The 26143-nt window shown below is 58.8% G+C and overlaps 1 protein-coding gene across 5 annotated transcripts in view; it reads right to left on the bottom strand.

Moving 5' to 3' along the window:
* Positions 1-781: 781 nt before the first annotated feature.
* The window catches only part of DGKD (diacylglycerol kinase delta), a 104777-nt gene continuing 79415 nt past the window's right edge, over positions 782-26143 (bottom strand). For 3 of the 5 annotated variants that reach the window (XM_043462029.1, XM_043462033.1, XM_043462032.1), the window contains 20 exons: positions 23129-23268; positions 22250-22334; positions 21219-21313; positions 21046-21145; positions 20692-20971; positions 19416-19562; positions 18687-18815; positions 17364-17460; positions 15950-16060; positions 14297-14393; positions 14060-14167; positions 13154-13267; positions 12135-12269; positions 11746-11897; positions 10814-10925; positions 10641-10733; positions 9714-9833; positions 4018-4135; positions 2878-3008; positions 782-2171 (listed from right to left, as the gene is read on the bottom strand). In XM_043462029.1, the coding sequence (XP_043317964.1) occupies positions 2073-2171; positions 2878-3008; positions 4018-4135; positions 9714-9833; positions 10641-10733; positions 10814-10925; positions 11746-11897; positions 12135-12269; positions 13154-13267; positions 14060-14167; positions 14297-14393; positions 15950-16060; positions 17364-17460; positions 18687-18815; positions 19416-19562; positions 20692-20971; positions 21046-21145; positions 21219-21313; positions 22250-22334; positions 23129-23268 (2463 nt within the window). In that variant the 3' untranslated portion in view covers positions 782-2072. Of the gene's footprint in view, positions 2172-2877; positions 3009-4017; positions 4136-9713; positions 9834-10640; positions 10734-10813; positions 10926-11745; positions 11898-12134; positions 12270-13153; positions 13268-14059; positions 14168-14296; positions 14394-15949; positions 16061-17363; positions 17461-18686; positions 18816-19415; positions 19563-20691; positions 20972-21045; positions 21146-21218; positions 21314-22249; positions 22335-23128; positions 23269-26143 lie in introns of those variants that run through there. The other 2 variants (XM_043462031.1, XR_006268207.1) reach the window with 2 other exon arrangements.

Raw genomic sequence — 26143 nt, 5'->3', positions numbered from 1 at the left:
CATGAGTGTGAGAGTGTGGTCCAGTTCTAGACAATGAGACCTCAGCGGAGGTCAGTAGATGCCAGAATTTCCAAAAAGTTTCCTTTTACCTTAAAAAGAGGCAAGAGCCAACCCACCTGTTCACCCACACTTTAGCCTGGACAGGGTCACATTTGGATGTGATACCTGGAATAGTGGCAGCTATTTTGTAACCATGAGGCCTGATTCAGGGTTGGCCATGTGGGAGGAGCGTGCAGGACAAAACGAGTTCTACTAAGCATAAAAGAAAGCTTCTGGGGAGGCAACTACACATTCAGAGCGCACACAGCCCTATGGTACCCTGCCAGCCCAGTTTTCAACTCCAGGATGCCAGCCCCCATCCCGTACCCCGGAAACGGGTCACAAAGTGACCTTGGGCTTGAAGAGGCAGCTCCCTTGTAATAAAGGTACTAGGACTAAACAGGGGAGTAGGAGAGCTCGGTCTGCAGTTTTATATAAAAGACATAGGAGGATAGAACATTAGCTAAGATGACCTCAGGAGGCTGGGCTGAAGCTACATGTGATTAAGCCTGAGAACCTCGGTGGTACCCAGCCCCACCACCTTGGTGAGTTAATTCAACAGATCCTAGAACCCACGCCCTGAAGAATACAATGGCATTCGTTCCACTTTGCTCTTCAGCCACCACCAATTCAACCTATGTTTAGAGTGGCTGAAAAACATAATTCTGAACCCAGTTTGGAAAGATTTTTTGGCAACTGAAATTTTACATCAAAGCACAAGAGAATGATAAATCTGACGATGGAAGATCAAAAACAGGCTTGTTTTATTTATACACAGAACAACTGTATTTACAACCCCAGATGTGGTTATGTACATAGCAATACAGGAGGCGTTTGCTTCCACGGTGGGCACTGTATAAATTAGGATCATAAATACGAGGGGAAGCCCCACCAGAGGGCACAAAACCTTTCCTCCAAGTCGCCAGGGATCCTTCCTCCCTCCCTCTACACTGACAGGACCAGGAGACCCCAGGGACAGCCGCACAGCAGGGGTGGGGACGGGGACAGAAGGGCAGCCAGCCCCACGTGCAGCGAGAGACACGAGGCGGCGGCAGCAGGGACGCTGCCCCGCAGACAGGCTTCATGCAACGCCCACGTTTACTCCGCTCACTCTCACTCACTACACTCAGAAAACGGTTTTAGGTAAACAGTGTTGCTCTAATCACGGACATTACTTTTAAACACCACGCTTCACCTAAACTGATGGCTTTCCCACGAGAGGGCGCGGAGGGCTGGGGTGGGTCCCCGCCTGTGCGGTTGAGTCCTGAGAACCCCAGACCCCCAGGAGCCCGCCCACCCCGGGGCTCCCCTCGGAAACCCGGTGCCTTCTGGTGCCTTCCTCCCAGCACGGAGGTTCCGAGGCACGGGACCCCTCGGGGCGGGAAGGAGACACCGCTGACCGGCTCACCTCTGAGGGACAGAGCGCGGGCTGAGCTCAGCCCGGGGCCGACCGGCAGGGGGAGCCCGCGCGCGCAGGAGCCGCCGGCAGGGCGCGCGCCGGGCGGGCCGGTCCCCAGACGGTGCCCCGCGGGCGTGGAAAGCGAGAAAGCCAAGGCGGTGAGGGCGGGGTGCGCCCGGGAAGCGCTCCCAGCTCGGCCTCTCCGCCACCCCGGGTCACTCAGGGCAGCCCCTGGACAACCCCCCCCCCCCCCCGCCGCCCCGGCCCCGCGAAGGCCCGGAAGCCCCCTCCACACAGAAACACAGGCCCGCCTCGGTGCACGGGGGGACGACAGGCCACGCGTCCTGGGCACGGCCGGGTCCCCACGCCCGCGGCCCAGGAACCAGGGTTCCTCGGCCCCAGGTGGTGACTGCCCGGGCCGGGAAGGCCGGAGGCTCGGAGACGCTGGGCGCCCGGCGGGGCTGACGCGGGCGGGGAGCGACCCGGGAGGGGCGGCACGGGCGGCAGGTAGCTATGTTGTGGGTCCGGCCCCAGGGCGCCGGGCCGGGCCGAGCGGCGGGAGTAGCACCATGAGGGGCCGCCGAGCCGGCTCAGTCGCGGGGGGCGCGGGGGACGCAGGCCGTGAAGGCGGAGGCTAGGCCTCGGCGGTGGCGGCGGTGGTAACGCCGCGGCTCAGCTCCTTGATGCCGCACAGGATCCGCTTCATGTGGCCCACCTTGGTCACGCCGAGGTCCTGCGGGGAGAGGGCGGCGCTCAGGACCGGGCGCCCCGCGGCCCCACCGAGGGAGGGGGCACGGGACCGCGGCGGGATGAAGCCGCCACGACTGATGCCCCCAAACCACCACCCGTGGGCGCGCGCCTCGCCTGGATCCCTGAACTGAGTCCAAGGCACCCTGAGCGAGGGCTGGGCACCCTGGTGGTGCCTGGAGGCAGGCCAGCCGCGCTGCCCCATCCAGGTGCCCTCGGCGGCCTCGCAGCCTCCTGGGGTGCGCCCGGAGGGGCCCGCAAGGCGAACCAGGCTGGGGGCCCGCAGCTGCCCTCCCCGAGCCGGGGCCAGGCGCTCCACACCGGTCAGTGGACAGCTGAGGATGGAACCCCGGACACCAGGTACCCCTTCTCCCCGACGGCTGTCGTCACAGAACTCGAGCTGGACGAGCAGCGGGCTGCACCCCCAAGGGGCTCACGGCCCCCCCAAGGGGGTAACGTGGGTTCACCGTGCAGCGAGGCTGAGCGCGCGGATTCCCGCGGCGTCTGCCCTGGCGCTGGCTGCGGAGCTGAGACGCCACGGCCCGGGGCCGCACCTGTCACTCCCAAATCGTTGCCCCGCGGCCTGAGAACGAGGAGGAGACTGCTGGCGCTGGGGTGCAGCCAGGTCATGGGGGGGACCCCAGGGCCGCGGGGAGCACAGGCGCGCCTGCCCGGGAGGCGTGTGGAAGTACCTTGAGGTCCCTCCGCTCCAGGTGCAGGAGCTCAGAGCCCCGGATGTCGTGCCGAGTGAAGATGTCCTTATACTCACAGAGACTGAGGTGCTCCAACCAGGCAGCCACCTCCTCTGTGCCCCAGAGGTGCACTGTCAGAGACGGAAAAGCACGGGCCCAAGTGAGTGCCCGGAGCCCAGCGCCAGGCAGGCAGCGGCCAGCATACCCTAACATTCCCCGGCCACAAGCACCCCCAAAAGCCCCAGCAGCCGGCACCCCAACATTCCCCGGCACAAGCACCCCAAGCAACCCCAGCAGCAGGCACCCACCACCCGGCCCCAGGCGCCATCCCAAGCCGGTGCAGAAAGGAGACGGGCTACCGCCCTCAGAGGGGCGTGAGCAAGGCCGCGGCTGGTGTCTGTTCCTGCGGGGGGCCGGCAGCCTCGCCCCAGGAGGGACGGGTGGGCCTGCCGGCAGGTGAGGCCAGATCCCCTCGCCCTTTGAGAGGGGTCTTTGCGCCTCCGGCCCGCAGCAAGAACGGAGACTCGCAGAGATTACATGGAGTCAGAGCCACCATGATTCAAAGAACCCAATTTCTGGACCAACACACAAAAAAGAAAAATCAAAGGGTGCTACCCTTACTGGCAGCAAACGCTCCCCCCTCGAGTCCGGGGTGGGGCTGCCCAGCGCCTGGGAGCCTGGGCCGAGCTTGGGGCCGACACTTGGCATAGAGATTCTAAGCCCCGATTCAGTGACCCAAGGAGAAACATCGTTTAGGGTCATTTTCTGTTGATTTTCTAGCCCGTGGCCTTGAGGGCCCAGGCTCCCGGGGGAGGGGCCGTGATCAATGGACTGATTGACGGGGGCCAGGCAGTCCCTCAAGGAAGCAGGCACAGGGTTCAGCGTGTCTCTGAGTGTCTTGTCACCTCTGCTGTCTCCTCCCCACCTTACACCCCCATTGAGTGCATGCAGGCGGCCTGGGGCCTGTCTCCCAGAATCTGCACCAGGAGCAGGGTCAGGGCAGGGAGTGACACGGGTCACCCTGCCTGCTGCAGCGGGAGAGCCGGGTGCAGCTCTGTAGCCACAGGCGCGGCAGTGCGGGCCGGGGCCCCGGGGTGGCCAGGGCACCGGGGTGACCCAGGCAAGGGCAGGGGCAGGTACCCGGGGCGCCCAGGCTGCAGCGCGCTTCTCTGTTCTTGTTGTTTTTCTCCTTCTTGAACTTGGTCACCAGGCGGAATTTACCGCTGCGGCTGCGCTTGGAAAGATCCAGCATCACGTTCTGTGGAGGAGGCGGGAAATGGAGCGAGTTAGACCCCCATTTACCCAGGCTGCGTCCCCCTCTGCCGCAGATGGGCGTGGGGCCGCAAAAAGGCCTGTCCTCGTCCTTCTCCTCGACTTTCAGTCTTGGACTGATCGCTCCTTTCTAATGCCTTTTAAAAGCCGTTTTGCAGAGATAAGCATCCATTTTCATATTCTGGGTTTTATTTTTTCATTTTATAATGTTTATTCATCATGTGACTGAACACCTGTGTATACACATATCACAGTCTCGCAGCGCTGCACCGGCAGGCTAGTCTGTAGGGGTCAGGAGTACCCTTCCAAGGAAGCTTTTCCTGCACTCTTTCCTCGCCACCCACTCCCCGAAGCAGAATCAAGAGGGGAGGGGAGTCAGAGGGACAGGGGACAGGGTGCCAGCTCGGTGGCCGCCTCCCCACTGCGCGGTCCAGGGCGTGGCGGAGCCATCGCAGCCCCTGCCCCCTGGGTCTGTGGCCCGCCTGTGTTGGTTCTCACAGAAGCTAGGGCCCAGGTCTCTGCCACTAAAGAATTCTGTGCACTCACAGACACGTACCTGTGTCGGTCATCTGTATAAACGTAGTCACAGATAAAAGAAATTTCCTTATTTTTCATGTGTGCCAATTTCTTCCTGGCCCCACTGGCCTGGATTCTGCCTCAGAGCCCTGCGTCCCCAGTGTCTACCTGCGTCCCCGGTGTCTGCCTGCGTCCCCGGTGTCTGCCTGCGTCCCCGGTGTCTGCCTGCTTCCGCAGTGAATGCCTGCTTCCGCAGTGAATGCCTGCTTCCGCAGTGAATGCCTGCTTCCGCAGTGTCTGCCTGCGTCCCCGGTGTCTGCCTGCTTCCGCAGTGTCTGCCTGCATCCCTCGTGTCTGCCTGCTTCCACAGTGTCTGCCTGCGCCCGGTGTGGTCAGACCGTGCAACTCTAGGACGCACTTGCAGATCTGACGGGGATGTTTGCTCACACTGAAAAATCCCCACTGGGCTTTTCCCTGGAATTGCACCCACACTGGCCAGAACTGGACGCCTTCACACCCGGTCTGCCAGGACCCTGCAGTTTCATCACACCCCTGCGTGTCATCTTCGTGGCCTTCTTACCAAAGGCGTCTTTATTTCACACAAACTTTAAATTTTATAAGGTTTCTACCAGGAAAGAGACCTCTTACAATGACATTTTCTAGTCAACGACCGTGAGCTATTAAAAAAACTTACTTCTACACATTTCTTACCCTTGGCAAAATGATCAGGTATCCATTCTAACACGGCTGCCCCATGGAAGACCTCTAGCCCCCAGCGGGCCGCCACGGCCATGGGCTCTCCTATCCCAAGATAAGCGTCCCCTTACGCCTCAGCGGCTTCCTGTAGGACTGGTGGGAGGCAGCTATTGTCCACAATCCAAACAAAATCCTATTCCTGACTCTGTAATGTCTTGTTTTTAAGGCAAACGTGGGTTTTATTAAACTTACTTCCAACTTTTAAAAATAAGGGTATTTTCTTCCATTGGTAAGACAGGGAGACTAGTAGAATGAGGCCAATTATCCACCTGTCATTTAATCTCCACCTTTTAAAAGCAAATTTCAGACATCAAATTATTCTGCTCATAAACACTTCAGTATACAACTCTAAAAGACGACGCTACTTTTTTAAAAATGTAATCATGGCACCATTATCACACCCGACACCATTCACGTAACTCTAATGAATTCATTTGTATCAGACCTCCCCAGCTGTTCCAAAAGTGTATCTTCACGGTGGGTCTGTCTGAATCGGGGCCCTAGCAGCGTGCAGAGGGGACACCCAGTGCCTGGGCTCCGCATCTCCTGTCCTTCCACCTGCAGAGAGACAGGCGTCTGCCTGGAGGACAGGATGTCTCCCTGGCCACCTCCCAACGGAAAACGGCCCTTTGACCCTACACGTTCCAGCTAGAATTCTTTTATAGAGAATTTCTTTCATCAGCAATTTTAAGAAAGAACTTTTACGGATCTACTGATAATATTCAAGCTTGGAATCCAATGTGCTGGTTTTTAAAAAAGGAAAATGTTTCAAAGTTCTGGAGATCTGTTTCCTAACGTGAATACACTCAGCTCTACTTGAATTGTACACTAAAAATGATAAAGATCCTAAGTTATGTGTCTTTTTTACCACAATTTAAAAAAGAAAATGAACTGAGGTAATGGTCCATCTTTTTCTAGCTTTGACACTGTCTTATGTACAGAAATTACATATTCTTTGACAAATTTTTCCTTTGGAAGTAAAATTTACTTTTTCAAGTTGTTCTATGGCTATTCTTTTTACAATATCTTGAGATCTAAATCTGTGTAATTTAAATTTTTTTCTGAAAAATCAAAAGGCTTATAGAGATGCTGAGATTCACTGGCGTTCCTTCATGGATGCTGGAACTTGACTGACTTTCGTATCTGCTGCTCTATCCCCTTATCACTGCACTATGTTCCTTTTCCCCCCAGATTACATTTGCCAGAGGGTAGTTTATTTTGCTTTCGTTTCAAAGAACCAACTCAAAGATCTATCACTATTTTTCCTTTTCAGATAAATGATTTTCCTATTTTTATGTCAGTAGAATTGTGGTAGCTGCCCATTCACAGTTCCCTTTGCCCTTCATACTTCACCTCTTTGCCCCTTGCATGGGTGGGACAAGCCAGTCTGGAATACGATCAGATTTTTTAAATGTGCTATGGACAACAGGAAAGAAAGCAGAGTCCCTCTTTACAGAGCGTAAAATCCTCTCTATAGAGAAGCTCAATACATATCCATATCTGTATATAAATTCTACATATACATACTCTATCAACTTTCTTTGTTCAGATGTTGTGATGTGGTTAGTTTCACCATGATTAATCATGGACTGATAGTGAGAAGTTACACTACAAAATTGGGTTTCTGACATTTCCTATTATTTCAAGACGTTTTATCTTGACACAGTTTATGTACATAAATTAAGATTAAAATTTTGGGGGTAATCACTAAAAGAACATGCAGAAGAGCATATATTTCCAAACTAGGAGAGGGGATAAACAGAACCGTGTGGGAAGGAGAGACTCATCAAAAAGGAGAAAGGAAACAAAAACTGGGACAGACAGCACAAAAGATGGTAAAAATGCGTCTAAACATGGTAATCACAGTAAATGTGAATAGACTGACTCTCCTACTAAAACAGAATACTGAATAAAAACTCAAATTGAGCAATGCTGTCTGTAAGAAAGATACTCCAAATAAAGCTTGAAAGTATGAAAAAGAATGTCAAACAAGTAGGCTTGAAAATAAAAGATTTAGTAAAATAAATTTAGTAAAATAAAAAGATTTAGTAAAGGTCTTGTTATAATGATAAAACCCTAAATGCACCCAATAATATAGCCTCAAAATGCATAAAGCAAAAATACACAAAACCACATACAAAAAATCAAGACATCTACACTCACGGTCAGAGTGTTCAACAGTAACTCACAGATCAAGAAGACACAAAACCAAAAACAAACAAGAAAAAAACAAACAAAAATACCTCAGTAAGGACTTAATGATGTGAAAAATACAACTGCATACAAGGGACATTTATAAAAACTGACTATCTATTGGGCCATAAAGTTAGTGTTAATAAATTTCAAAGGACTGGTTATATACAAACAACTGCCTTTGAATAGTGAAATTAAGTTAAAAATAACAAAAAAAAAAGTATTAGAAAAAAATTTCATCCATTGGCAAATAAACAACATACTTTAACTCATGTAAATGCTATATTAGCATATGATTTTATCATTACTTTAATCATAAGTTTATTTCAGAATTATATGGTATATAACAATATGATTATTAGTTTTTACCAAAATAAAGTGATCCTCTATAACTTACTGCCTTAGGTATGCAATTCTGTTTTTATACTGTTACTTTGCATTTTTTATCATTTTCTTGAAACTGCTTTATTTTTACTCTTTCTGGGTCATAATTTTTCATAGTGTATAGAAGAGAAAACTGGGCTCCTGTGATCAGTATTTACTCAGATTTTTTTTACAACCTAAACAATAATTTGCTTTTAAAAGGAAAAGATCTATTATTTTCTAACTTTTATGCTATTAGCTTCATCTTTACTAGTGCCTTTATTTCCTTTTACAATACAGATGGTATTTTGTTTTTGTCTTTTGTAGTGATTGAGAAAGATATAAACCTTTTCAATTTTACTAGAAACTACCTTTAAAACTTACAGAAGTGAATGGCTACCCACTCCAGTGTTCTTGCCTGGAGAATCCCATGGACAGAGGAGCCTGGCAGGGTACAGTCTGTGGGGTCGCAAAGAGTCAAACACGACTAAGCGACTAATACACACACACCTTTAAAACTATTTTTAAGTTTTTAAAACATAACTGATTACCTTCCTCTAATTAGTCACATCAAGAGAGTCTTTCACCTCCTTCCACCACAGAAGGCATTTAAAGTGCTCCGCTCCTCTGTCCAAGTCCTCCTTCCCTGCTTCCCCCGCAACTGCCCACCCTGCACGAATCACAGGCTAGGCTGTGGCCGCATTCGTTACAAATTTTATATTATTATTTTTAGTAATTTTCTTTTGAATAAGTAACTATTTAGCAAATTTTGATGAGGCTGGCCGGGCCTTCTAAACCAGAGTGCTCTCCTTGAGCTGCTGAGTCGTGTTTCTCAGCTGAGAGGCCGCGCGGGGTTTGCACTTGTCAACCAAAGCCTGACCATGCGTGAGGAGCCTGCACTGCCGGCCTGTCCCCTGGCCCACGGCTCTGACAAGCGAAGCCAACAACAGGGGGTCCGACGTTCAGTGCCCAGCAGTGCCTCACCATGTGAACTTTCTCCTGGCCGTCCCTGCTCTATCCTCGGGAGGACGGCCTCTCGGGTTGGCCTCTGTCCAAGTGCTGCCCCCAAAACCACCCCCACTGAGCACCTCTCCCGGGCCCACGGCCGCCTCGCCTGCTGCAGGAGGCATGGCCCCGGGGCACGCCCAGGGTCCCGATGTCCCAGCTGTAAGGCCCACGCAAGCTGGGCTCCCTAAACACACGTAACAGAAGAGGGCCACCGGGAGTGGAACGCAGCGGCCCGCCCCTGCTGTTCTCCAAACACACGTGAGACAAGTGTGAGCGGGAGTGGAACACGGCGGCCCGCCCCTGCTGTCCTCTAAACACACATGACACAAGCGTGACCGGGAGTGGAACACAGCGCCCCGCCCCTGCCGACAGACGCCCAGCAACTTGCAGGTCAGCCTGGCAGCGTGCCTCCACGCTGGGGGCGCACAGTGGGGCCAGGCTCAGCCTTTCTACCTGCCCCCTGGCCCATCCCATAGTTCTGTGTCCGAGGGCAACTTGTGCCCCAGTCCTTGAGGGTCATTCTCGACAGCAATTCCCAGCTCCTTCCTACCTGCCCAAGTGGTCTCCACGCCCTGAAGGCATTTTAACAGAGAGGCGTGTTTACCAGGGGCCAGATCAGGGGCTGCAGGACCAACACCATCTTCACCCCAAAGCCACAGAGGGACTCGGGCGCAGAAGGGACAGCCCCGTGTCCGGGGACGCCATGCTGGAGCCCGAGACCCACATACCTCTTCATCACCAGGCTCCACGGGCTGGCACAGCCATGGCGTGTCCGCCAGCTTCCTGAGCTGTTGGTCCATCTCGGCGAGGGCAGCTGTGAGCCGCTCCTTCTGAGGGGGATCCAACTGCTGCTCCAGGGACGGAGGGATGGAGGGAGGAGACACAGCGGTTACCAGCAGGGCGGGGCCGCAGGGCCCACGCAGACAGGGAGCCTGGCCCAGGGCCGGGCCACTCTCAGAGAGCTCTTCTAAAAGCTTGCCAGGAAACGGAGTCACACAGCACCCTTGAAGGGCCAAACTCCGAGCCTCCGCTTGTAAGTAGTGCCAAGTGAGAGAATTAGACTCTCCTCTCATAAGCAATGGGGCAAACCAAGCTCGTCTGAAAATCCCATCAGCAGGGCTCACAGGTCACCTGCCTCAGCTTCCTCGGGACCCTCTCTCTGAAGCAGGGACCAGCCCGCCTGCACCAGAGCACAGACAGCGTGCGGGCACAGAGGCAACCCTGGGAACGTCAGGACAGCGTGGAAGCTTGGAATGAGAGTAGAGAGTACGGCCTGGACTCCTGGGGCGATTCTGCAGTGACTTCACCTCCTTGACCTTCCACACCTTCATTTCTTTCAACTAGAAGGCTGGTTGGGCACTCTAAGGTCTGCCCTGTTCTAGCTTCTGTGATTCGACAGAAGTCCAGCTGGGTGCCTCCCCAGGGCTGAGTGAGGAGGGGCGGCAGCGTCTGTGTGCCGGGGACGAGGCCTGAGGACACAATGCCGTGCAGGGCGCAGCGGGGCCCTGCCACCCTGGAGGGGGCTTGGCGAGACGGGCCAGAGGGTCTGAGCATCACGCAGGGCCAGGGCAGGGCCCTCTGAGGAGCCCCCACGGGCGGGAGCCCCGCACAGAGCCGTGCGGCCTGTGTGCACTGCGGGCCGGCCCCTAGCTTACCAGGGCCAGCCTGCCCGCGAGCAGCAGCTCCGTCTCGCTGCGCAGGGCTCGGACGTTATTCACCATCTCCAGGACGAGGCTGCAGCTCAGCCCCTGAGAGGAACCAGAACAGAACCATGGAGATGGCCCGAGGGCTGGCGGGCACGGGGGCGGGGGCGGGAGGGCGCAGGCACCTCTGCGGCTCTGGGCTTGCCGTACACTCGGTCCATGGACTTGGAGCTGGCGTTGACGGCGTGGGCGAGCTCCTGCTCCACGTCCCGGTGGGACTGCGCTAGCTCCCGGATGCTGGAGAGACAGACACGGAGCAGGCCTGTCACCTCCTGACTGATGGCCGGGGAGGCCTTAACCGGGAGATCTGACGACAAACTCCCAAGCTTTTGTGGAGACTCACCCAAGAAGGCAAGTGCCCCAAAAGGACACGGAGGCCTTGTGAAACCTCCAGAGCAGGAAGAAGAGGAGGAGGAGGCCAGGAAGGGGCCAGAGAGGCCCGTGGGGGGGCACCAGGCCTGCACGCAGCCTCAGAAGGGAGGGGGAGGGGAGGGGAACGGGGTCCAAGGACAGAGCCGAGGGGCTAGGGGGTGTGGCAGCTGCGGGCACAGGCCACCATGCTGCTGCGACCGCGCCCGCGTGAGGGGGATGCGGTGGGAGCCTGGGCAGCAGGCAGAGCAGTGACCGCCGCGCGGGAAGGTCCACAGTGGCTCTGGGGGCCGAGAGAAGGAAGCACCTTTGGCTGTTGTCTTTTTTTTTGTTTTTAATATTTACAAGGTTTGCTTCCTAATAGCACACCTGCTCTTCGGCATGAAGTGAAGGAGGCAGTAAGCGGACTGTTCTTAAGAATCCAAGACAGCTTTACAGTCCAGGTAGCTGGCCCTGAAAATGCCTGTGGGTTTGAGGCTTCCACGTCCTTAAGCCCCAAATAACATCTACAAGACCCTCAGTGACAACCGCACAGTGCAGGGCGAGCAGAACCTGGCCGGACAGGCCCCGTGAAGGAGGAGACACGGAGGACGCACGGGGACGCGAGAGGAGCGTCTCAACACCCGCGGCCCCGCACGGACCTGGGGCCTCGCTGGGGGAGCTGACCGTGGAAGGAGGGGGCACCCACCTGTGGATGAGGGCGCCCGCTGCCCGCCCGAACTGGTCCATCTGGGTGGCCTCCTCCTCGGACAGGATCTCCGGGTGCAGGGAGAAAGACGGGGCCCGGGGCAGCTCGCACTTCTGCTTGTCCTCCCAGGACTTCAGGGTGTTCTCGAAGGCCTAGGACACGGGGCCAGGATCACACACGCTCCCGCGAGCGCACGTCCAACAGCCAACGCTGTTGGAGACTCGCGGAACGAACCCCGGATGGGGACGCAGACGCCTGTTTACTCTGGGGCAGAGGGCACGGCCCTAGGAATCTCAGCCCCGTTCACTTCATCTGGGGGAGAAATATGTCAATTCCTGGAATCGAACACTCAGGCGCCAGGTCCCCCCTCAAGACAGGCGCCATCTTACCCGATCCCTGGTGAGGGTCTGCGCCCGGTTCTTGTGGACGATGCGGATGTACCCCGGGGGCTGGACCCAGGCCTCTCCGTCCACCTGCACAGGCACGCCCTCATCGCCCAGGATGGAGATCTTCACCGTGCGACACTGCGAAGACCACAGCCCGCTCGAGCACCGAGCCGACCAGGAGCCACGCAGGGCCAGAGGGCCGCCCTGCCCCACAGCCCGCCCCGCGCCCGCCGGCTGACCTCCAGGGCTTCCGGGCTCAGGGGATCCCCGCCTGGGGCGCAGCTCCTGGAGCCCCGGGCCGGCCCTGCCCTGCCCTGCCGCCCCGCACCCAGGGCACCCCGTGTTCGTGACCGCTGCCTTGTGGGGAACTCAGTGCTCAGATGCCAGCACCGGGCCTTGGGCGGGGACATGCCCAGAGCTGCTGAGTCCCTGGGCACGTGGGGACCCACCCGAGATGAGGCCAACTCCCACCGAGGGGTCCTCTTTTCAACAGAAAGTATTGCCGAAGCATTAAAACCGTGACATCCACGCAGCCCACGGCAGGGACAGAAGGGACTGGGGCTCAGGGCAGTGTGAGAACCCGTCTCTGTGCATGAGGACATGGCCCCCGCACCGCCCAGACAGACCCTTCCCAGCCCGTCATCAGAAGCTCCCAAGGGGGACCCGCCCCATCTCCCCCCATAGCGGGGCCTCAGAGCGGCCGGGTGAGGACACACGCTCAGCCTCGCTCCTGGACTCGGGCCGAGGCTCCTGAGAGCTGCCAGGCCCACCTCGGCTCACCCCACCTCAGGAGAAGGAGGGTGCTCTGGGGTGCAAGCCAGCCCCAGTTTGGAAAGCATGTTTCAGAGGTCCAACACGGCAGGTGAGAACAGGCTCTGGACCGGGAGGCAGCTGGGTGGCCCACTGTCCAAGGTTCTGCACCCAAGGTGCCCACCTGTCTCAGGAGCGTGGGTCTGGGCCAGGCCTTCCTCTCCTCCCAGCACCCAGGCCCCCCTCCCTGGCTCTAGGACCCCGGCCAGTACCTGGGCGATCCGGTGATGCTGCAGCTTTATGACCCGGGAGACAGCCATCTGCATGCTGCCGAACACCGCAACCACTTCCAAGATCTTGTCGTCGAACGACGGGGCTGCGAAGGTCTGCAAGGGCCAGTGTCAGAGCTGACCTCTGCTCCTGGCCTGAACACGCCCCCACACACAACCGCCTCTCTCCGGAGGCCGCTGCACCAAAAGCCAGACGGGCCCACAACAGGGAGCCACTGTGGAGGGGTCTCCACTCCAGACCCGGAAGGCAGCAGCCCAGATGGCGCGGCAGGCCTGCCTGCCCCTCACACACGTGGGGCCTCGGGCACATGACTGCCTCTTCCTGGGTTCCCGCTTCTGTAAAACGGGGCTGACGCCGGTATGCTCCTCCAGGGTCTCACGAGGGCTGTGCACTCGGGCACCGTGCTGACAAGCGGGACCGGCGCAGCCACGACGGCAGCTGGACTGTCCCTATCAGCTGCCGTGCGCTGAGGGGGTCGGCCCTGGCTGACGCCGTCCACACGCCCATCCGTGCCCCCGCAGGCTGGACTCCAAACGCCTCCCTGCCTCACGCAGCCCCACGGGAGCCCGAACCTCTCTGCGCGCTGCCCAGGGTGCCCACCATCGGAGAACGTGCTCCCTCCCCCACACCAACCTGACCTGTCCAACCTCTAGCCACCCTCAGGCCTCCGTGCCGATGTCCCCTGCCCCTGGACGCCCTCCCAGATGACCCCCAGAGCAGGTCCGGGCCCAGACTCTAGGCCACACCTGCGACCACACCTTACTGGGGCGGGGGTGCTGTCTCACTGCCCACTGCACCCCTGCGGCCAGCCTGCCCAGAGAGCAGCCCTGAGCAGGAGGCTCCGCCTCGGCTCCCAGGCCCGCGCCGCCCGGCACCCCCGTACGTACGTCATCCTCCTTGGTGCCCCCCCAGAAGTTGGTCCCTCCGGCGTAGCTGGGGATGTTGAGGACAGCGATTCCCTGGAGACTCGGGAGGGGGATGGGGCGCCCGTCGCACTGTGCAGGGGGGGCGCGGGAGGGGAGAGGAGAGGCGAGAAGAGAGCGCCAGCGTCAGGCGGGGCGTCCTCCCCGGCGCCCCCAGGGGCCTCGCGGCTCAGGCGCGGGGCTGGGGTGCCGCCCGCTCACCTCCAGTAGGACCTTCTGCTCCAGGTTCTTGTAGGTTCTGTGTAGCAGCTCTCTGGTGCCCAGGACTCCGTACCACATCATGTTTTTGGTTCGACTCCTGGGGAGGAGAGCACACATCTGGCTGGCAGTCACCTCCTCACAGCCGGTCACACCAGGCACGCGTGCCCAGCGGCGACACTGCACGAGGAGGGACGTGACTGTGACACGCCCGTGTGAGACGTGCGAGAGAGACGTTCACTGACATGAAATCCTACTTTTCAAAAGTAACGTTCCCAAGAAGTAAGCCTATCCTGAAAGGTAAGGTATCAGAGAGCCTCACAAAAAACGTGCAAATCACGACATTTTCCCAGCGATAAAATTACGCTTGCTGTTCAGTCGCAGTCATGTCCGACTCTGTGACCCCCACAGACGGCAGCACGCCAGGCCTCCCTGTCCGTCACCAGCTCCCGGAGTGTGCACAAACTCATGTCCACTGCGTCGGGGACGCCATCCAACCATCTCATCCCGTCGCCCCTTCTCCTCCTGCCCCCAGCCTTTCCCAGCATCAGGGTCTTTCCCAACGAGTCAGACTTGGGAAGTGTGGGAAAGCACAGAGGCACACCCGTGAATCTCACGTGTCAGCACTGATGGGAAGCGCTCCAGCGTGTGTTCTCGGTCCTTCCAGGAACTTACAGCTGAGACAGCAGAAACCTGCACTTCACCCCATGTGGAGGGCACCTCCTCAGGCCCTGAGCACGAGTGACCACATCGGGGCACCTCCCACCAGGGGTCGCTGAGTCAACACCTCTGATGGGCTGCCTTCCGCCCGCACTTCCGGGCTCTATAACGCGCCCAGCTGTGGCCCTTGTAAAACACCCCTTTGCCAACGTTCCCCTACTACTTCAAGCTAGATTTGTAGAAATGGCATCTTCTCAGTGGGTCTTCTCAAAGATGCAAACTCAGGTAAGGTTATACCAGGATTCCAAGTTTCTAAAAACCATGCTGCACATGGCCTTGCTCCTTCACCTGCTTTGTTCTGCTAAATGACATGCATGCTAATAATGCCTTTCAGTTGTCTGGATTAAGGAGGGTGTTTTCATGTCATTGGGGCTCAGTTATGTGCTGGGTGGCGGGGATGCCCCTGGGGACATCTGAGCCTTTTTCCGACCCTTGAGCCCCAAGGCGCCAAGGGTTTTGAGTTCTCATGACTGGTCCTGTTCTTCTAGGAAGGGGCCCCTGTCTCTGCTTTGACGGCTGTTCTCCCCCAAACTCCACACCAGCTCCTCTCCATCTCTAGTTCTGGACCGTCACAGTTGAATGGTCCCCACCAGGCGATGGCCACCGTGGGGAGGGAGACACCAACCGCCCTCCCCCCTCGGCTGGGGGAGCAAACACATGGTGCTTTAGGGGGAGAGCCTGAGCACCCCCAGGAAGAGCCGTCGGGGCTGCCCCTGCTAGAGAGCCCGAGAGGGGGCAAGCCCTGACCCCTCCTGCAGGCGCCCCGGGGCTGCCCGCTGCCGTGGCCATGACACAGAAGCGTCTGCCTTCCGGCGAGGCGCTCAGGCTCTGGGTCTGGGCTCTGCCTAAGTGCTCCGCGCCCCAGAAATAACCCCATGGCTGAAGGGGGACACCGGGGCCCACGTCAGGACGGGCGTGCGCAGGGCCAGCACCCACCTGCACTTCTCCGGGTGCTCATCACGCTTGTTGTTGAAGTCCAGGGAGATCTTCGCATCCAGGCCGATGCCAAAGTAATTGTTCATGACACACTTCTCCGTGTAATACTCTCTGCAAAGGGGGGTTCAGGCCAATTAGAACAGCCCTGCGGACCGGCCTCTGAGGGTTTCTTCCTGAGGACAAAACAGCTTTCGGAGGGCAGGAGAGAGTGTGACCAAGGTGCAATTCCCATACCGTAAAATCTACCTGTTTAAAAGGCTGAACCCAATAATGACTTTCATGTATTCAGAGTCACTACAACCAACATCAGAACAGTTCATCCCCCAAAACAAAATCCACAGCCGTGAGCCATCGGCCCCGGAAGCCCCGACGGCTTTCTGTCCCTGCAGTGGTACTGCAGTTCTGGCCAGCTCCCAGAAACGGACTGACACGCGTGCCGCCCTTTGTGTCTGTCCCCGTCACTGCGCACACCTGCACGCCGTGAGCACCGGGCTCGCCCAGCACGGTGCCTCAGCCAGCGACAGCCCGACCGTGGCCCCCACGGGACGCGCTCCATCCATCCATCCGCTCCCCGCTGTCGGACATTCGGGATGTTTCACTTCTGAGCCCTGACTTGTGGACACTCAGACCCACGCTGCAGGGCAGCAGTGTTCCTGTTTCGTTTTCCCCAAGAGTCACCCCAGGAAGGGACCTGCCGGGCCACGTGGAAACTGGGTTTGGAGGCCACGCCTGACTCTCCTGACAGCAGCCGCACTAGCTCTCCTCACCACTCCAGACACACGTGTGGGCACCTTTCAATCCCCTGCCACCAGCCACTGGCTGCCCAGAACTTGCTATCAGCTGGCAGAAAGGGAAATCTAGGCCCTTCAAAATGCCACGTGTCCCGCAATGGCCTCTATACACACAAGGACAAGCTGCATGAAAGCCCGTGCTGCCTTTAGACACTGGGCAGAGGACACGACACGTGGTGGGCAGAGTCCAAACCCAGGACAGCATCTCCCGGGGAGAGTGAGGGGCGTCCAGCCTGGGACCTGCACTGCTGGGGGAGCGGCGGACCTTCAAGGAAGGCAACGCGGTCAGGAGGCGGTGCCCACATGCGGCCAGCCAGGCCCAGAGAGGACTACCGAGAACACGGCACAGCCGGTCCCCCTCAGCGTCTCTGAACCTGCCGCAGCCTCAGCACGCCGGCACGTTCGGAAGCCAGAGACGCATGAGCACGGCCACCTCCCAGAAGTGCCAGCCACCCTCCGCCCCTGCGGCCTCACCCTTTCTGGGTTTTCCTTACTGGCCGACAGCAGCTGGAAAAAGATCACCTGGTCAACTGCTCACACATTTCTCAAGTTATTTCCGAGTCAGATTTCTAAGCACCAGCATTCAGCTAACCACATGCCAGCCTGGTTTACCCCATACTCACAGGTTTTCTGGTTCAGAGTTAAAGGGGTCGGCGTTAATTAGTAATCGGCTGATGACTGAGCCTCCAGGCAGGGTACCCGACATCCCAGCGCGGACATCTGTTGGGGAGAGAACAGCAGGAGACTGCACTGGCTGGGGGCCCTTGATTCAAGAGGGTGATGATCACGTGTCCTTCGGAGAATATTATCATAATAAGATGCTTCTAAAACACCACATAAAGGTGTCCAAACTTCGACAATCAATAGTTTCAGGTCAAAAATCACGCTCCTAAGTCTACACTGGCAGAACAAAAATAAACACCGGATGGTAACCTATGACACGTTAGGAAAGAGTCTATAAAGACAGCTGCCACTAAAGCAAGAAACTCCACCAAAGTGATCTCCACTACAACTAGTCTTAGGGTTGGGCCAGTCACACAAACTTTTAAGGCTAAATCCACAAGGAAAAGTTACACATGAAAAAATCCTCCAGGTGACCAGAGCCCTTGGATACCTGCACCAATCTTTTCAAGTTTACGCCATGAACAGTAAAGCTGAGACGGAGCCCTGCTTTTGGACATTCTACCGGTCCATCCCATCCAATAACATTTTGCTGCTTATCAACCAAATCTGTCTCATCCTCTTTTTCCCAGAACTTCTGGAATATTCTTTCTATTCAGCTGAGGGTCACCTAAAAACTGCCAAACCACTTATGTGAGCAGCGTGTGCTCAGCCTGGTCCAGGAAGCTACTGGAAGCGAGTTACGGGAGGGCTCTCATCGCTTTCAACTCCTCAGATCACTCCTCCCTACTGAGGACACACAGTGTTCTCACCCGCCCCCCGCCCCGAGAAGCAGCAGCAGGGGCTGCCTCGACGCAACAATGCAATTCTGGGCACAGTGCAGGCAGGGGGCGGGCCCAACCCTCCTGGTGGCCAGCTGTGGATCAGGCTAGGAACAACGGGGTGACCACTGGCTCTCCACCCCCTGCCAGCCCTCCCTTTCCACTCAGTCCAGCTCCTATTTATCCCTCAGCACCCAGCTCAAGCATCACCTCCTCAGTGACACCTGCCTGGGACCCCAGCTGGCACCCTGGGAGCGTCTGCCCTGTGTAATACCACCAGGGCGCTTTTCGCAGAGCCGCGACAGAACCCTGAACTCTGCCCGTCCTTCCCATGGACCTGTGAACTCCTACAGTGCAGGGACCTGGTCTCACTGAGCCCTCAGACCCACGACAGGCAGAGCGACAGCCGGTGGCAGGTTAGTACGCTGCGTGGGCCCCCTCCACCAAGACACGCGGGCTGCTGTGAGGGGCCAGGGAGCCTGGCCCGCCCGGGGGGACACTCACTCGGGAATAAGATCTTCGTGTTCAGCGCTGGTAGGCCATCCCGGCTTCCCGACTGCGGAGGAAGAGATGCAGAACCGCCCGGCAACAAGCTCCCTTTGCTTATCAGCTTCTCGCAGGGGGACTTGGACACTGTCAGGACAGAAGACAGGCCGCTGAGCTACCAGCAGGCTTCATCAGGGAGGGGGCCCGCAGGCGGGCCGAGGCAGGCGAGCGGTGGCCACACGCAGTGGTCAGCCGAGGAGAGAGGCGCTGGGCTCAGACGCCCCCCAGTCACGGGACCCCAGTGGGGCTGGGGCAGTGCTGTCGAGGCCCAAGGCAGTGTCCGTGCCTGGGCAGAGGGCACTTCCACACGGGAATGGTGGTCGGGGAATGCCGGGGCAGGCTCTCCCCGCGGCTCATAAGGCTGTGTGCTGGGGGCTGCAGAGGTGGGGCTGTTCCACGGCGGCTAAGGGTCCCCAGGAGGCAGCCTGCGTGGCTGGGTGGCCGGCTGCCACCTGGAGGCCTCGAGCCCTGGGTTAGGACCCGATGGGCCAGGCGTGCAGGGAGGTTCGGAGGGAAGGCCCCTCCCAGCCCAGGGTCCTGCCGGGCCTACAGCAGGTAAACCGCACACATCAGGTGGTTCGCCAAACAGGTGGCAAGTTCAAGACTCTTTACACTTCCATGTGGCCACAGCAACCACGAGAAAACCCCTCACACTTCCGAGCACCCTGAAACGAGAGGGCCCTGTACCTCTGCGGAGACTCCGGCCCTTGGAGGCGCTGTGGCCCTCACCGTGGCCTGCTCTGTCGTCCGACTTCAGGTCCTTCTTCTCCGACTCGGAGAGGCCAAGGATGAAGCCCTCCTGCTCCTGGGTTTGGGCGTTCTGCTCATCCACAGCTGCACAAGGCAAGGTGGTGGCGGCTGAGCGCATGGAGATTGACCCGCAGCTGCCGCCAGGCAGCACACGGCCAACCTCGCCACCCTCACCCTCGTCTCAGCCGAAGGCTCAGATCCGAAGCTCCGACCCGACCCTCTGTCTTCCCGGCCCTGGCACCTGGGGGCACCCGGGCACTCGTGCCAACAGGCTGGGGAGGCGGGCCAAGGCTGGAAGAGACGGAGGCGGGGGAGAGAGGGACAAGCGAGGGTACGCGCAGCCTGGAGGGGTCGCAAGGTGGGAGCCGGGCCCATGCTGGAGGAGGGAGCCAGGTCACGACCTCACTAGTCTCACCACAGGGAGCAGGTTGATCTGCTCAGTGAAATGGGTCTGGTGAGAGCGGAAAAGGTGCGAGATGGCTTCCGACGGTGATGAGAGGAGAGACAGACAGAGGACAGGGGAAAACTTGCTGGGAGGGGCCTCAGGGTCGGGGTGAGGTTTACAGGTCAAGATGGTTTTACAGCCTTCGCTTTGAAGCTTAACAAAGGCAGTCAGAGAAAAGGAGCAAGGCACCGTGTGAGCCTCTAATCCTGGGGAGGTGTGTCTCTCCCAGCACCAGCCGGTCGTGGGCAGTCATCAGCGCGGCCTGGACACCAGGGCCAACCGCCTGTCCAAGCCCCTGGCCCTCACCCCTGAGGCCCACGCCTGCCTCAGATACCACAACACACACGCATCCCTGCCTTTCTGACCACCGCTCCGGTTCACCCAGCCTCTGAGCCCATCCCAGCTTCTCCTTCCATCCTATGGCCTCATCCACCACCTCTGGTCTGGGCCCCCCTGCCTCCTGAACACAGACTCCCAGTCCCGGGGGCAGGCCCCTCTCACTGGATAAGACCGTGGTCTGGAGAGCGACCACAGGTTAGGCCCTCCCAGGGAGCGGAGTCCCTGACACCAGGGAGTACAGAGTGGCTTCCAGCAGCCGGGGGTGCCCCCGAGGCGCCGGCGTCCCCTCAGGATCTCCCCTTCAGGCACAGGCCCAGAGAAGGGGGTTGCTGGCCCGCGTCAGGCGGCCCAGAGTGGCTCTGGCCTGCACGGCGGGTCCCCGCCTCTCACCAGGAGTGCCCGCCCCGCCCCGCCCCCGCGCCCGGCTACCTTTCTCTGTGTGCTCTATGATCTGGCGGATGGCCTTCTTCAGGCTGTTGGCCCTCAGCATAAGCTGCTCGCGAGGCCGGAATATCTGGGGCCGGGCGGGGCAGGCCGAGCCCACGGCGCGGGCCCCTGTGGAACCGGAGCCACAGCCACCGCCCGCCCCATCCCCGTCCTCCGCCTCCTCAGCGATGGTGGGGGGCGGCGTGGGCAGGGAGGATGAGGCCTGTGACTCGTCGTCCAGGGTCTTCAGCAGGGAGTCCAGCTTCTCCTTGAGGACGGAGCACTGGGCGGGAAAGGAGGCAGGAGTGGAGGCGTGCCTCCCCGCCCCGACACCCCCGCCCCCGGGGCTAGGACCACCTTCTTGGCCATGACCTCCGACTCCTCCGAGCTCTCAGTGGTCTTCTCGTAGGCCTTCCCCACCCGCGCCACGAAGTCCTTCACGGTCTCGCAAAGCACTCTGTGGGAGGAGATGAGGCTTCAGAGGGGCCGTCCCTCTGGGACCCCTGGTGCCCCAGGCCACAGGCACTCACTTGGCCGACGAGATCACCACGGAGTGCTGGTCAGAGGTCAGGATCTTGGAGAGGTGGGCCGCGACCGAGTCTTCATAGAAGAGGATCTGCTGCACCTGCAGTCAGCCCAGGGGGCAGACAGGCGGCCCTCAGTGTCGGGCCGTGAGCGCCATCCCTGCCTGCGGCCCACCTCCCTTCACACACAGCTGACAGATCTCACAGCTGCGTCCAGCTGTGGACCAAGGATCCTAACAGACTGCTCCTGGCTGCGCTCCTGCACCCCAGCTCCTCCCGAGTGGCGCGGGCCTGTGGCCGAGGCCCCCCACGTTTCAGCCAGGTGGGAACCTGGCCCAGGCCGCTGTCATCTCTCGATGTCGATCATCCTCTTCATCGCCCACCCCTGTCTGCAGAAGCAGGCGCTCTCCCCCTGCGTGTCAAGCTCTTTACTATCACTCTTCAGGCTTTGCCCACATACACGCCTGCTCTTAACTGAATGTTCTCTGCTTGTGGGACAGGTCCCAGCAGCCCAGGCAGGTGTGGCTGGGAGACCAGAGCTGGCCTGCTGCCCCTGACCCTCGGGGTGGGCAGACGGCCCCTGGCACAGCCCCCCTGCCAACTCGCCCAGAGGCTCGCCCCGAGGCCTAGGCACAGCGGTGCACCTGAGCTGCCCGGTCTCGGCAGAGTCTGGGCCCTGAGGGAACCTCAAACTCCCAAAACCCACCACAAAGTGAAAAGCGAGCTCAGCACGGAGCTAGCACGGGCTGACTGCAAGGGTGGGAGGCGGAGGAGGGGCCCGAGCGGGAGCCTGGGTGGGCGGAGTGTGGGCAGCAGGCGCAGCCTTGAACTGGGAGGGCAGGAAGGCCTAGGAGACCATCATCGTCACCAAGGACCCCAAAGCCTGGGGAAGGCCCCGGAAGCCCCCAGACGACCCCGAGTCCTACAGGGCAGCGTCCATGGGCTCCAGCCCCACCTCAGGGGGCAGGGCATTTGTGGTGGGGCCGGGGGGCGGGAGAGGCAAAGCAGGGAGGGCCAGGGCAAGCGCGTGGCGATACCTCGGAGCCCTCGCTCAGGTCTTCGGTGACGGTGGAGGCGGAAACAGGCCGGGGCAGTTTGGTCTCATAGGCCATGACGCTCCACCTGCACACACAGGGGCTCAGCAGGTTGGCTCCGGCCCCAGCCCACCCCACCTCCCCGTCCCATGGCCGAGGAGGGGGATGAGATCCTCTGACAACTCTGTGTCTGTCAGCCTGCTTCGAGCGCCCCCGGGGCCCCGAACCAGCTCCTCGCTTAACTGAGAACAAACGTCACAACCCGCTGGACAGGCATTCCCCTGCACGGCTGAGCCGCTCGGCCGGCTCTGTGCACTCTGGGCATTTCACAGCCTCCAGAGGCGGGGGCCGGGGACAGCAGAGGCGGCCAAGCGCACTCAAGACCACGCCTGCTCATGGCAGGGTGCGACCCTCTGAGAGAACGGGGTGTCTCCGCACGTCCCACGGGCTGTGGTCCGGGGGTGCACACAGGAGCTCGAAGCTCAGAGCAGCTTGCTTGGAAAGGAAGCCCATCTATTTCTAAACACATGAAGGACAGTAACCCCAAACTCCGATGCTTCTGGGAACACGGGACTGCTCAACTCTGCGATGAAGAGGACGGGTAGCAGACAAGGCTGCGGTGGCCACAGGGGACGGTGCCGCCTCCCGCTCTGAGGGGCAGAGGACCAGGCCTGGCTGGTAAGACCTGGCCACCTGAGGGCACAGTCCCAACCCCTTCTGCTCGTCAGCGCTTCCCTAGTCTGATCACTGGATAAAGCCCATCAGAAGCAAGCAATCGTGCTCAAGCAGGTGGAATTTTTTTTAGCACGTAACTGCAGAAGGCCTGCAGTCCCCAGGCCCCGGCTGAGAACCCCAGGCCGAGGGGCTGCGCAGCCTACTCACCTGTCCAGCATCTTGGTGCTGGCTCTCTCCAGCTTCTCCAGGATCTGCGGGAGCTGGGTATCGTCGTCGCAGGCCGAGCCCCAGCCTAGCACGCGAGCCAGGTCGTTCCCCGTGCCGAGCGGCAGCACCCCGAGCTGGCACTGAGGCAGGGCGGGAGACGTGGCGTCAGCAGCCCCCTGTCCAGCGAGCGTGTGACGGCTGAGCTCAGACGGGGCAGTGCTCGCACGTTCCAGGAGAGCCAGGGGCAGACAGGGGTCTCCCCAGCCTGACAGGAAGCTCCTCCCCCCACCTGCCGACACACCTGACCGTCAGCCCTCTGTCACCTCCCACCTTCACAGCGATGACCACGGTCCTGCCCCAAGTGGGGATACCTGAGCCCCCAAGAATCGGACTGTGACGCCCTCGCCTGCTCCCTCACCCACGACAGCACGTCCCCAATGCCAAGCTCGCCTCCTTGCCCCTGACAGCACCTGCCACAGCTGTAAGTCCCGTCCAGACAGGCGCCAGGACGTCCACTGTGGCCCTCAAACCAGCACCACGGCCACTCAGCCTACATCCCCCACACCCCGCTCAGGCCCTGCCGTCCACCTGGAATTCCCACCCAGAGCCTCCTGCACAAGGCCCCCTCACCAGCTCAGGGCTCAGGAGGCTCCTGAGACACAGACTGCCCAACAGCCTTCGACCGCTGAGCACGACATGCGTGTGGGGAGGGTTGCCGGTCCTCCCTACGCACAACGCAGCCCGCGGTCACCTGCCCTGGCCACGCGGGAGGCCCTGCACCCTGCCAGGGATAGCACGCTGGTGACGGCAGGTGAGGCCAAGGATGCCCAGCCCTGGGCACACAGGGCCCAGAGCCAGCTTTGCAGGCCTTAAAGGAAAGGGCAGGCAGCACAGTGACAGCCCAGCAGAGTCCAGGTCCTGGGGTCCAGGAGCGGAGACCACCCCCTCCCCGCCAAGCCAGAGCTCCGATGAGGGGGCAGCAAGGAGAGAGGAAGTCAGAGAAGCAGAGGAGGAAGAAGGCGCCCAGCTGGGGCTGCTGAACCACAGGACGAGTCTGGGCCTTGACGGAAGCCAGGAGCAGAGCGGCCCGAGCGAGGGTCTCAGGGCTGTGGGGGGCAGCGGGGGGCCCTGAGAGGCTCAGCGAGGGCCTGAGCGGAGCAGCCTGAGGGAAGGCCCCCAAGAGCAGTGGGCAGATGGTGCCGGGGGCCAGGACGACACCGCAGCAGCACACACGGCTGCGCTGGACGCGGCGGGGCAGCAGGAGAACCAGAGGCTACGAGGGAGGGCGCGAGAACCCGCTGGACCTCTGGCTCGGACGGCAGGCGGTGAGTGTCCAGACTCCGAGGAAAGGGCTGGAAGGGGGCGGGCAGGGCTGGGAACGTCAGCTCTGAGGCTCCAGAGGCACCTGGGGAGGGCCGGAGCAGCTAGGGACTCAGCTAAGAGTCACTGGCTCCTGCGGGTGCTGAGCATGTGGAGAATGAGGCAGGATCCAGGATCCAGAGGGGGGACGGGAGGGGCGGCCAGAAGGCAAGAAGCACCGAGAGGGCCGGGGGGGAACGGACGATCAAGGGCAACAGAGAAGCCAAAGGAGACGAATGCTCTCTGAACTCAGCCGAAGGCCTGAGAACCTACCTTCCTGACTTGTGATAGTAAAGCTCAGTTACAATCCTGAAAGGGAAGGAATCTTAAAATTGGATCTAAGCGTACTGCTCGAATGTCACCACCAGGGGGCAGTACTCGCTCTCCTAAGCAGCGGGCCTCCCTGGAGCCAAGCGGGGAGGACACCAGTGGTCCCCCTGTTGAACATCTTTCTGGGAGCTAAACGCGGGCAGCAAAGCTCCATCCCACTCACGAAGACCACCAACACGGTGAAGGATAAGTGGCAAACGAGGGATACACGGCCAACCAGGAATTCATGTCCCCAATACAATAATCCTCAGAAATCCAATTTTTAAAAGGCAAACAAATACCCCAATAGAAAACTAGGGAAGGTTAAAAACATATGAGCTGGTGATTCATTTTAAAATTCATAACTGAGGATATGATTGACTTCACTAGTATGAAGAAATAAAAATGAAACATACCATTTTTTAGTCTACTAAGCTGGGGCAAGAGCTGTAAGACGCACAATGCCAGCATGTGGCAAGTTTTGTGAGCGACATGTACCTACAACGGGACAGCCCTGATGCAGGGCAGTCTGGCAGTAGCAGCGAAATTTCAATTTGGGTGCTCTTCAAAAGAGAACACAATTGGGAAAGTGCACACATGGTTTTTACCAGCATGGTCTTTAGGAAGCAACCTAAGTGTCCATAAGGGCGGGGAGATGAACTAGCCCCGGCCTGGTGCAGCCGCCGGCCTCCGTCCGCCGAGGAAAACCATCACACAGACCTCCATTTACTGGTGGACGGAGAGATGCTCAGTGAGCTGATTTAAAATACACCACGTTACTACACGGCACACTGCACGATGCTGACTGAGTCCACTTAAACTCCATCACACACTGTGCCACGCACATTCTAACAGGTCTGAAGGACAGTTGCTGAGAGGCTGTGTGCGTGTGTGTACGTGCTCAGTCTTGTCCGACTGCGACCCCATGGACTGCAGCCCACCAGGCTCCTCTATCCATGGGGTTCGCCAGGCAAGAATACTGGAGAGGGTTGCCATTTCTTCCACTAGGGGATCTTCCTGACCCAGGGATCAAACCTGCATCTCCTGCATTGGCAGGCAAGTTCTCTACCACGTGAGGCACCTGAGCAGCTCTACTGAAATGCTGCTGCTGCTGCTAAGTCGCGTCAGTCGTGTCCAACTCTGTGCAACCCCATGGACGGCAGCCCACCAGGCTCCCCTGTCCCTGGGATTCTCCAGGCAAGTTGCCATTTCCTTCTCAAATGCATGAAAGTGAAAAGTGAAAGTGAAGTCGCTCAGTCGTGTCCAACTCTTCGCGACCCCATAGACTGCAGCCCACCAGAAATGCTAGCACTGGTTAATTGTTGGGAGGGGGAGGGGGTGAGGAAG

This window comes from Cervus canadensis, chromosome 2, assembly GCF_019320065.1.
Source record: "Cervus canadensis isolate Bull #8, Minnesota chromosome 2, ASM1932006v1, whole genome shotgun sequence".
Classification (NCBI taxonomy): Eukaryota; Metazoa; Chordata; class Mammalia; order Artiodactyla; family Cervidae; genus Cervus; species Cervus canadensis.
Note: the sequence above shows the minus strand (reverse complement) of the source record. Positions and strands in the feature narration are given on the sequence as shown.